This window comes from Rhinatrema bivittatum, chromosome 1 (assembly GCF_901001135.1).
Source record: "Rhinatrema bivittatum chromosome 1, aRhiBiv1.1, whole genome shotgun sequence".
In the NCBI taxonomy this organism is placed as follows: domain Eukaryota; kingdom Metazoa; phylum Chordata; class Amphibia; order Gymnophiona; family Rhinatrematidae; genus Rhinatrema; species Rhinatrema bivittatum.
Window position 1 is genome coordinate 10,237,428 of NC_042615.1, and position 12,595 is coordinate 10,250,022.

Below are 12,595 nucleotides of genomic sequence, written 5' to 3' on the forward strand. Positions count from 1 at the left end.
CAGCTTCACCGGGGGTCTTAGCTGCTACCATTACTGGTGAGAATCTCGAGTCTTCTTTTAGCCGCCTAGTTAGACCTGGCAATGCGAATGCCTGCATTTCCACTATTTTTAAATGTATTTCCCTGTACGTACCAGGATCAGTCCAGACCGCTGGGTTGTGTCTCCCTTCCAGCAGATGGAGTCTGAGAAAAAACTGAAAAGGCACCTCCCATGTAACCTGGTGTGCCACCTGCGATCCCTCAGTATTTTCTCTGACTCTCAGCAGAGGAGTCAGACAGAGCCTGCGGTCCTGATCCTTTGAATTTCTTAAGATTTCTTTCTTTATCTACAGAGTTTTTTAGGCTCTGTCTTCTTACCTGACACCTTTGGCTACATCAAGTTTATTTAAAAAAAAAAGTTAATTGGTATTTTCTTCTGTTACCGGGTCCCTTTCTCTTCAGCTGCGGTAGAGGTAAGGCTGGGGCTAGACGCTCCGAGAGCCGAAACAAGTACACATTAGCTCCTCCAAGCAATTTTATTTCTATTGACTCTCGCAACTATAAGAAGCATGATAACTAACCCAACCATGCCTTTACCGTAACCTTTCACAGAACATATTGTACTAACGAAATGCTGTAATTGTATACTGTAATTTGAATCTCAACATATTGATTTGCTAACCTGCTAACATTCCCCTTTCCCATCAACATTTGTAAACTGTTATGATGGCAAAACCGAATGACGGTATATAAAACTCGATAAATAAATACAAGTCATATAAATATATATTTAAGCAAAACTATACATAAAACAAATATCAACATATGCTTAATCAGAGGCGTGTAGGAAGAGAAAATGCTTTAGTTGTTTGTAAAGCTCCTTCACATCTGGAATAGAAATCTATACAAATGCTATAAAATATCTTCAATACATACATTACAACTTAAATAGCTAGCAGATATTAAAACCATACATAATTGAAGGAGTGGATCAGATAAAATCCTCTGGAAAAACTGCTCAGCATAATAAAACACAGATTTCTACCACAGGGAAAAAAAAAATATTTATAAAGAGAGAGAGGGGTAGATAGATAGCGTCAACCTAATTACACCCTAGATGCATTAAGCTGGGGATGTCGCCATGATAGTGGGGCTGATCCCTTCAAAAAACATCACGTGCAAGGCCTGGCCACATGCGTAACCACCTGCGTTTTATGCACGTGACCTTTTTAAAATTGGCCCGAATATGAATATTCTGAAAAATATCTTTACAGCAGGTAAAAGATTATTGGAAGGTAAGGAGTTCAAAAGACTTAAACTTTAAAGCTTACCCTGAAGGGTACAGGAAGGGTCAAAATGTTTAACTGCTCAAGTCTGAAGGAGGGGGACACGAAAGCCGAACATTTGAAGTGAATAAACAGTTTTAACAGGTAGAGGAAAGCTAACAAGAAGTCAAACGTTCAAACATGTATGGTACAGGATAGGGTGAAAGACCTGAACTGTCGCTGCCCAACAAAATGGCACACAGAATGACCGGTAGAAAAACCATTTTTTGAAACAGAAATACTTTTAGAGAAAAAGGTTGGATGAGCAGAAAAGCTAAGGGAAGAAAGATAACATTCAGAAAATAGGGTCCCAGGCCCTGACCCCCTCGAAACTTCAGGTCAAGCATCGGATCCTGCGTCGGGATGGCGCCGATCTGACCTTGCTTCAGCCATGTGAGTGCTGTAGGGTCGGGGTATTGGATCGCGCCATGTGGCCCGGGACCCTGGTTTTTTTATCTTACCTTTTGGGGTGGAATTGGACTTGAGGGGTTGGGGGTATGGGACAGGGGGTCCAGGGCCTGCACCTCATTTTTATTGAGGAACTGGGGGTGGGGAAGGACCCGGGGTACCAGAACCTGAACATTTAACATTGAACTTTGAGGGGAGGTGGGAGGGCTGGGAGCGGGCCCCCAGTTTTACTGTTGGACTTTGGATTGGGGGGGGGGGGGGGGCGAGGCGGTCACTGCGCAGGCTCATTTTTTCAATTTTTACATTTTGGGGGGAGTTAGAGCTGCCTCAGGTGGCTTCCCCGGGTTGAGCTGTGGATCAGCACTGACCCTTGCTTATCCTCCCCTCTTTGCTGAGATTTTTTAATTTTGGTTTTCTGCCTCTTTAAATGTGAGGTGGGAGCTTCGGGACCCACGTTAGGGGATGTTGTTTTGTCATGGCTGACCACCTCCTTGGTCAGCTGCAATATAATATTTGCATAGAATTGCCTATGCATGACCTTTCCATGCATTTGCATTAAAGAAGGTCAATGTAATAGGGGAGGGAACCTGGGCGAGGAGATGCAAACTATCAAGTATATCACGTGATATATGCTATTTATCGCGCGTTAGAGCACTAGGCGGCTTGATGCATCTCCCTATAAGAATCTTACAACGCAACCAGGTTTTAAATTTTTACCTAATTGTAAGGAAATCCTCTTCTATATGGGATTCTAAAGAGTTGGAGCATAAAAACTAAAAGCTGTCCACCTAGTTTCCATAGTCTCCCTCTTTTTTAAAAATGATTTATTTATAATTCAAAATACAATACAAGCATTTAACCCCAAGGTAATAAATACTAACAACCAAGAAACATATCTAAAGGACATAATTCTACAGACACTTGAAAAATTAGTCCACCAAATATATCTACAAAATGAGCGTAAAAAGAAGAAAGCCAGCGGAAATAAGCAGCTAGTTACAAAGGTGATACCCATTCTATACTATTAGTCTTAGCAGCTTCTCCATCAGTACAATCTATCTCCGGCAAATGAGATGAGAACGTGTCATAGTCTCTCTCTTGTATTTTAACACTGAAGGAATACAATTTCCTAATGCAATATTACATCCTAACACCCAAAGGAAACGGTTACTATACTTTTCAATCCTTTATTCATATTTGACTTATACAAAACAATATAATACTCCCCCATATCTTCTAAAACACCCATATTCCCTAAAATCACATGCACACTATTCCATTCATACCAATTAAAACTCCAATACCTAACGATATAGGATCCTATTTGTTTCGCTCGTACCGAGCTTCCTCAGGGGTAATCTGAAATACACTACTTACAACATATGCTGTTATTCTTACAGTTTTTTTTATCTTTTCACAGTACAAAAAGTAGTTGTGGATCACTAAATACTTCCTTAATGATTATTACAACTATATTCATGACACTACCATGTGCGGCGTGGTTGTGGTCGCATTGAAGGGATGGAGAAACGGTAGTCGCATTGGAGAGCCAGAGAGACGTTGCTCAAATAATGGGAGTTTAAATCATTGGAAGAACAATAAAGAATTGATTCGGGATAGCCTGGAAAGGGTATATCGCATATACCCTAGGATCAAGTGGAGCTGCGGACATATTACAACGTTTGGCAGGTTGAGACGCATAAACAGGGAGGTGAAAAAATATCGGTAGTAGGGAGGGTTCCAAAAACAGAGGGAAAATAATATTGTGGAGGAAATCGTTAAGATTTGGAGATAAGAAGAAACAACAGTTGTCATGTTGGAAGCAGCACTACAATACAACATGGGTGAAATGCTGAAATATGAAGAACTAAAGTGAGCAAAAAATAGTGTCGTGAATATAATTGTAGCAATCTTTATGGAAGTATTTATTTTATTTATTTATACCGATATTCGTGGGGACATCATATCGGTTTACAATATAACAGCAGATGGAAAATACAATGAACGGGTAGAGGGAAAGGGATTACATAGGTACAGAGAGACTAGTGAGCAACAAGTACTTTTTGTACTGTGAAAAGATAAAAATAAAAACTAGGAATAACAGCATATGTTGTAAGTAGTGTATTTCAGATTACCCCTGACGAAGCTCGGTACGAGCGAAACAAATAGGATCCTATATTGTTGGGTATTGGGCACTGGAGTTTTAATTGGTATGAATGGAATAGTGTGCATGTGATTTTTGGGAATGTGGGTATTTTAGAAGATATGGGGGAGTATTATATGGTTTTGTATAAACAAATTTTGTATAAGTCAAATATGAATAAAGGATTGAAAAGTACAGTAATAGTCTCTCTTTTAACACCGCCGAGACTACCAATATAGCTTGTTGAAAGGACCTTCAAGTGGAGTACTTTATAAAGAGATTCTGTTTGCATTATGGACCCTGTGGAATCAAAGATGTAAATCCTAAAGATAAGACTTAAACCCATGTTCTGGGTGGGGTGGGCCGGCACTTGTAAATTACTTCTGCTACTGAGGAACAGCAAGTAATAAAATAAAAAAATTCCAGCCAGGTTAGGTTTAGGGGGTGGGGAGAAGAGGGGAAGGTAAGGGAGTAAGGAAGTTCCCTCCCAGTCGGCTCCTTAATTGGAGCCGACTGGGAGGGAACTGGGGAAGCCCGGATTGCGTCACCACGCAGAGTTTGTAAAAGTCCCCCCCCCCCCCCTTGCATGTGCCATATGCACGGATTATAAAATCGGCGCGGCCATGTGAGCGTGCCGGGAAGCATGCGCACACATTAAAATCTATCCCTTTCCAGCAGCAGTCACCTGAAAGTATTCAGTGCAGCCCAATATTAGATTCCATGCGTCATGAACAGATCTGTTTTCTCTTTTCAGGTGTAGTACCAGATGGCACCTACGAAGTTTGTTCCAGAACCACAGGCCAGTCGTCGGCAGGTAAAGTGTCAGATGAAGACTGACTTTGGGCTTACTTGTCCATTTTACATGGACTAACATAAGAATACTAGATCAGACTGAGAGTCTATCAAGCCCAGTATCCTGTTTCCAACAGTGGCCAATCCAGTTCACCAGTACCTGCCAAGATCCTAAACAGTAAATAGATCCCATGCTGCTATCGCAGTGATAAGTAGTGGCTATTCCCTAAGTCTGCTTGATTAATAACAGTTTATGGACTGCTTTTCCAGAAACTTGTCCAAACCTTTTTTAAACCCAGCTATGTTAACTGCCTTAACCACATCCTCCAGCAATGAATTCCAGAGCTTATTTGTGCGTTGAGTGAGAGTATTTTTTCTGACTCGCTTTGAATGTGTTACTTACTAATTTCATGGAGTGTCCCCTATTCTTTGTGAGGTCAATATTCAAAATGCATTCAGCATTATTTAGCCACATAATGCATTTAAGTAGCGGCTGCTAAATACGTGCCTATGTTCTAGGGATGGATTCGTCCCATTCGGTATTCATATTTGTCGGGACCCAAATCCATTGCATCCGTTCTCGGGGGACCCCAATCCGTTCATTAGTTACATATGTATTCGTTTCCCCTCAAAAAACCCCATCCCAACCCTTTAAATTTAATTTACTACAACCCGCCCACCCTCCTGACCCCCCCCCCTCAAGACTTGCCAAAAGTCCCTGGTGGTCCAGCGGGGGTCCAGGAGCAATCTCCTGCACTTGGGTCGTCGGCTGCCAGTATTCAAAATGGCGCCGATAGCCTTTGCCCTTACTATGTCACAGGGGCTATCTGTGCCATTGGTCGGCCCCTGTCACATGGTAGGAGCAATGGTTTATTCGTTAGTGATATGTTGTATTCGTGGGGGTTCGCCATACGTTTCGTGACCCCCACGAATACAACGAATATGGCATATACGTTGCGGATTGCCAGTTGGTTGCAAACGAATGCACACCCCTTCTGTGTTCAGTGGCCGCCACTTTGCTGCATGAGTTGTGGGTGTGGATCAGGGTGAAAGGAGTTAGCTGTATAAGTTATGTGGCTAACTAGCGATATTCAGTCTTAGTTCCATAAGTAATGTGGCTAAGTTAGACCTGTCATAGATCAAGTCTAACTTAGCCGGTTAAAACCTATATGACTAGGCGCATATATATATACACATGTATGTCTATCTGTCTAACTTAGAAAAACGGCTAACGTTTGCATACCTACCTCTGTATTTTTTTTTAATAAGTAAATAACCAATTTACATTTACCCCTTCTATTCCATTCATGATTTTTTAGACCTCTATTATATCCCCCCTCAGCCGTCTCTTCTCCAAGCTGAAAAGTCCTAACCTCTTTAGTCTTTCCTCATAGGGGAGCTGTTCCATTCCCTTTATCATTTTGGTTGCCCTTCTCTATACCTTCTCCATCGCAATTATATCTTTTTTTGAGATGCGGCGACCAGAATTGTACACAGTATTCAAGGTGCGGTCTCGCCATGGAGCGATATAGAGGCATTATGACATTAACCAATTTATTCTCCATTCCTTTCCTAATAATTCTTAACATTGTTTGCTTTTTTTGAATGTTGACACACACTAAGCTGAAGATTTCAAAGTTTTTTCCACTAAGACGCCCAGATCTTTTTCTGTGTGGTAACTCCTAATATGGAATCTATTATTGGGTAACTACAGTGTGGGTTACTTTTCCCCGTGTGCATCACTTAGCACTTGTCAACATTGAATTTCATCTGTCATTTGAATGCCCAGTTTTCCAGTCTCGCAAAGTTCTCCTGGAATTTTTCACAATCCGCTTGTGATTTAACAACTCTGAATAATTTTGTGTTGTCTGAAAACTTGATCACCTCACTCTTTGTTCCCCTTTCCAGATCATTTATAAATATATTAAAAAGCACCGGTCCCAGTACAGATCCCTGAGGCACTCCACTGTTTACTGTTCTCCATTGAGAAAATTGACCTTTTCCCTGCATGTACCTGGATCAGTCCAGACTCCTGGGTTTTGCCTCCCCTCTAGCAGATGGAGACAGACATTTTTACAGCCACTGGCGAATAACCTGGTGTAGTACCTGCAGTCCCTCAGTATTTTTCTGTCTCCAGCAGATGGAGGAGGTGCAAAACCTGTGGTTCTGAACCTTTGGGGGATAAGAAAAAAGCAGCAAAGAAGTCTGGAAAACTTCAGTGAGCAGATAGAAGATCCCCTCCTAGGAGGTTGGTAGGGCCTGGTGGGACCATCCCTCCTTGGTCGTAGGTTTGAACGAGCAGGGGTTGGAGACCCTTAACTTCTCTTGGTTCCCTCCCAAGGAAGATACCTTTGCCACTCTTCAGTTAAGTATCCTTTCTTTTCTCTGTCTGTCTGTGGTTTTTCCCTTTCTTATAAAGTAAAAAAAAAAATAGACAAAGGAAGTGGGACTAATTGGCAGTAGGAGACTGGGTGTCTGGTTTCTTCTTAAGCCGTGCTGAGAAGCTTTCTGGGGGTTAGTTGTTTCTCTCTCTATTTCCTTCTCCTGCTTTGCTTCCTCGTGGTCACCGTTACAGCTCAGCATGCCTCGCGAGCTCCATTGTGCCATGTGCGAGTCAGCTTCTCCACGTTTGTAGCATGCAGGCCGCTGTGTCCGGGGCCTCACCACTGGTGAGGGCACATCGGGAGGGCCTACAGCGACATCTCCTTGGCAGGAAAGGTCTGGTGGATGTGAGGCTGCAGCTTCTTCGCCACTGAGCGCGGGAACAACAGCCATTTTGGGGACCTTCACGCCTAAAGCACTAATTGCGGCAGAAGGAGAGGATCTCCCACCTATGCTGACCCCGGCCAATTTAAGCCCCAATGAGGCCCAGGGAGCCCACAGGGGACAATCTGATCCTCTGGATAAGGATCCGGACTCTTTCTCCCCTTTTTCGCCTGAGTTTGTGCTCCTGATGCACAAACCTTTTCTAGCACGTAAGGCCGAGAGATGGCCCTCTCAAAAGCGCTGGGCCCCTGATCTCCCAAAGGGGAAGAGGTTTTTGTACCCTGGGGGCCGCAAAGGTTTGATGAGTCCGTGTGCCTCTGAAGGCAGGGAATTTGAAGGGGGGGGGTCTCTTCCGAGGACTACTAAGGGAATTGCCTCCAGTGTTTGGCACCTCAGACACAGATCCCGATCGGGGGCCGCAGGACCCGTCGGAGGAAGCGGTGTCGGTCCCCTCTTAGAAGGCAGTGATCCCAAGGTGCTTCGCCTGTTTCACAAGAAAGAGTTAGATCCCTTGATCCCACATGTCCTGGCGGAATTAGGCATAGTGGCTCCCCATGTCGATTCGGATGATCCTGCAGGGTCCAGCCAAGACTTTTCCTTTTCATAAGTTGGTGCAGCAGTTGGTGGTGAGGGAGTGGGATATTCCAGAAACTGGCCTGAAGGTGAGCAGAGCTATGGACAAACTGTACCTGCTGCCTGAGGTCACTTTGGAGTTGCTTCGGATTCCAAAGGAGGATGCCTCCGTTTCGTCGGTCACAAAGAGGACGACCATTCTGGTTATGGGGGCTGCTGCCCTGAAGGATGTGCAAGATAAGCTGGAGCTGCATCTTAAAAAGATTTTTGAGGTGTCTGCGCTGAGCATTCAAGCAGCTGTCTGCAGCAGTTTTATGCTTCGGGCATCTCTGCAGTGGGTGTAGCAGTTAGATTAACGTGCAGATATGTCTCCCTCAGGGCCTCGGCAGACAGAGCGTCTGGAAGCTGCGGTTGCTTATGACACTGATGCCCTATATGACCTTTATTCATACTTCATCCTGGACAATGGTTTCCGCGGTTTCCGCCAGGAGACTTCTTTGGTTGCGGAACTGATTTGCTGCTGATTCCTCAAAGACTCAGCTTGGGGCTTTGCCATTCAAAGGCAAGCTTCTGTTTGGTGAAGACTTGGGAGACAATAAGGTCCAAAAATTGCTGGAGGACAAGCCCAAGGGGTCTTTAACGATCCTTTCAGTCTTGCTTCTAGTTTCGGGGGCAAAGGCACTACAGGCAGAGCAGTCCTGGACTCAGTCCTTTCAAACTCGCAAACTGGGCAGGGATGGATCCAGCCAGGGCTCTGGTGAAGCTAAACCCTCACAATGAAGCAAGGCTGGCCCACTCTTCTGTTCCAGTGATAGGGGGTCATCTTTCTCATTTTTATGAGTGGGCCAAGATCACGTCAGACCAGTGGGTTCTAAGCGTAATAGAACACAGTTATGCTTTAGAGTTTGCTCTTCCGTGTGAAGCCTCTTCATAGTATTTCCCTGTGCCGCCATGGAAAAGAGGCAAGTGTGCTTCAGATTCTCGATCGGCTGCGTCAGCTGGGGGACATAATTCCCGTACCTCGTTAAGCACTGAATCTCTCCTTATCTCTCTTACCGATTCTATTCTATCTAATATGGACAAAAAACAACCACATCTTTTGATACTACTAGATCTCTCTGCAGCCTTTGACACTGTCAACCATTCATCGCTATTAAAATGTCTGGCAGATATAGGCATTAAAGGAACAGTCTTCAGCTGGTTCAAATCCTTCCTAGCAAATAGACAATTCAAAGTAAAGATTAACAACAAAGAATCACAACCGATCCCTTCCAACCGGGGGGTCCCTCAGGGTTCCTCCCTTTCCCCTACCCTCTTCAACATTTACCTCTTACCTCTATGTCATCTACTTACTAAACTAAACCTAACTCACTATCTCTACGCGGATGACATCCAGATACTCATCCCAATCTCAGAATCCTTACAAAAAACCTTGGCTCACTGGAACAATTGTTTGCAACAGATCAATCATCTTCTCTCCAGCCTTTGCCTCATTCTTAACAACAACAAAACTGAGATCCTAATCATCAATCAAGACATCAACATCAAACTTCTAAACCCAGCTGACCTACTCAACTCATCCACTCCCATATTAAATCACTCACCACATGTTCGAGATCTAGGTATCATGCTAGACAATCAGCTCAATTTTAAAAAATTCATAAGCACAACCACCAAAGACTGTTTTTATAAGTTACAAGTCTTAAAAAATTGAAGCCTCTTCTTTATTTCAACGATTTTCGGATGGTCCTACAAGCCATTATTCTATCAAAAGTCGACTATTGCAATTCGCTTCTCTTTGGCCTTCCATATTCATCCATCAAACCCCTCCAAATGCTACAGAACTCTGCAGCCAGAATCCTTACCAATACGAATAAAAGAGATCACATCACCCCCATTCTCAAGCTCCTCCACTGGCTGCCTATAAAGCAAAGGATCCTATATAAAGTACTCACCGTAATTCATAAATCCATTCACAATATCTCTCCTCTTCAATTATGTAACCAACTACGCCCTCACTCCTCCTCTAGACCCATCAGAGGAGCATATAAAGGCACACTCTATGTACCTTCAACAAAATCCTCGCATCATAAACGTGCCATATCTACAGCAGGCCCCATTCAATGGAATGCGCTCCCACCAGACATTCGGCTTGAGTTCTGCCACTCTTCATTCAAAAAAAACTTAAAACCTGGCTCTTTAGCCAAGCTTTTCCAGGACCATGATCATCATTTTTTCCCCTCCAACCAGCAAGAACATATCTTCTTCACAAACCCCCATTTTCCATACCGCTACCTACTTCGGTATCTAATCTCTTGCTGCAGGACACTTGAGACTTTCTCACTTATACGTTATAATTTTTATGCTCAATAAGACCTGTCAACTTAATTGTTTAAGTCTTTTTTTTTTCTCCTTTATCTTTTGGTCATCAATGTTACAACGTTATTGTTAAATTTTGAACTTATGTACACTGTTCCAAGTTTCATAACCTTGTTCTATGTAATGCCTTTTGGCAATTTTCATGTTCTGTTTCAATGTAAACCGATGTGATCTTTATTTCATATAGGAACACCGGTATATAAAAATCTAAAAATAAATAAATAAATAAATAAGGTCCAAAAATTGCTGGAGGACAAGCCCAAGGGGTCTTTAACGATCCTTTCAGTCTTGCTTCTAGTTTCGGGGGCAAAGGCACTACAGGCAGAGCAGTCCTGGACTCAGTCCTTTCAAACTCGCAAACTGGGCAGGAATGGATCCAGCCAGGGCTCTGGTGAAGCTAAACCCTCACAATGAAGCAAGGCTGGCCCACTCTTCTGTTCCAGTGATAGGGGGTCATCTTTCTCATTTTTATGAGTGGGCCAAGATCACGTCAGACCAGTGGGTTCTAAGCGTAATAGAACACAGTTATGCTTTAGAGTTTGCTCTTCCGTGTGAAGCCTCTTCATAGTATTTCCCTGTGCCGCCATGGAAAAGAGGCAAGTGTGCTTCAGACTCTCGATCGGCTGCGTCAGCTGGGGGACATAATTCCCGTACCTCCACAGGAGAAAGGAACATGTCATTACTCCATGTTGGGTTCCATATTAGGTGCTACAACCCAAGAAAGAGATCTAGGTGTCATAGTGGATAACACATTGAAATCGTCAGTACAGTGTGCTGCGGCAGTCAAAAAAGCAAACAGAATGTTGGGAATTATTAGGAAGGGAATGGTGAATAAAACGGAAAATGTCATAATGCCTCTGTATCGCTCCATGGTGAGACCGCACCTTGAATACTGTGTACAATTCTGGTCACCGCATCTCAAAAAAGATATAATTGCGATCGAGAAGGTACAGAGAAGGGCTACCAAAATGATAAGAGGAATGGAACAGCTCCCCTATGAGGAAAGACTAAAGAGGTTAGGAATTTTCAGCTTGGAGAAGAGACGACTGAGGGGGGATATGATAGAGGTGTTTAAAATCATGAGAGGTCTAGAACGGGTAGATGGGAATCGATTATTTACTCTTTCGGATAGTAGAAAGACTAGGGGGCACTCCATGAAGTTAGCATGGGGCACATTTAAAACTAATCGGAGAAAGTTCTTTTTTACTTAACGCACAATTAAACTCTGGAATTTGTTGCCAGAGGATGTGGTTAGTGCAGTTAGTATAGCTGTGTTTAAAAAAGGATTGGATAAGTTCTTGAAGGAGAAGTCCATTACCTGCTATTAAGTTCACTTAGAGAATAGCCACTGCCATTAGCAATGGTAACATGGAATAGACTTAGTTTTTGGGTAATTGCCAGGTTCTTATGGCCTGGATTGGCCACTGTTGGAAACAGGATGCTAGGCTTGATGGACCCTTGGTCTGACCCAGTATGGCATTTTCTTATGTTCTTATGTTCTTATTCTCTGGTGCCGAAAAAGGACGGGGCATTTTGCCTAATACTGGACTTAAAAAAGATGAATCTAACTCTCAAGGTTCCTTGTTTTCAAATGGAAACTTTGCGTTGCATCATTGCGGCGGTTCGAAGAGGGGAGTTTTTGGCATCCCTAGATCTGATGGAGGCATATCTGCATATCAGGATTTGTCCGGACCATCGGAGGTATCTCTGGTTCATGGTGTGGGAGAGCATTTTCAGTTTTGCACCCTTCCATTCAGTTTGGCAACAGCTCCCCAGACCTTCATGGTGGTGGTGGTGGTGGTGGTGGCGGCGGCGGCGGCAGTGGCCCTCAGGAAAGAGAGCGTGCTTATGTACCCATTCCTGAATGACTGGCTGATTCGAGAAAAGTCGGAAGACTTGTGCAAGCAGGTGGTGAAGATAGTGATGAGTTGCTTGCAGCTTCTCCCCTCCTAAGTTTTGGAATTTCTGGGAGCCCGTTTCGATACTCGAGTGGGAAAGGTTTTTCTCATGCAGCAGCGCATACTCAAGTTGCAGTCCCAGGTGTGGGATCTTTTATAGGCCCGTGTGCCCAGAATTTGAGACTACTGGAGGGTTCTTGGCTGCATGGCATCTACCTTGGAACTCATTCCCTGGGCATTTGCGCATATGCGTCCACTTCAGCAGGCATTGCTATCCCTCTGGGATCCAGTATCTGAATGGTTTCATCTCCCCCTACCACTTACCAAGTCAGC

At 43.7% G+C, this 12,595-nt stretch overlaps 1 protein-coding gene across 1 annotated transcript in view; it reads left to right on the top strand.

Moving 5' to 3' along the window:
• The window catches only part of KIAA1109 (KIAA1109 ortholog), a 590,259-nt gene that overhangs the window by 395,649 nt on the left and 182,015 nt on the right, over positions 1 to 12,595 (top strand). The window contains 1 exon segment of the mRNA XM_029584454.1: positions 4,609 to 4,668. Within this exon segment, the coding sequence (XP_029440314.1) occupies positions 4,609 to 4,668 (60 nt within the window).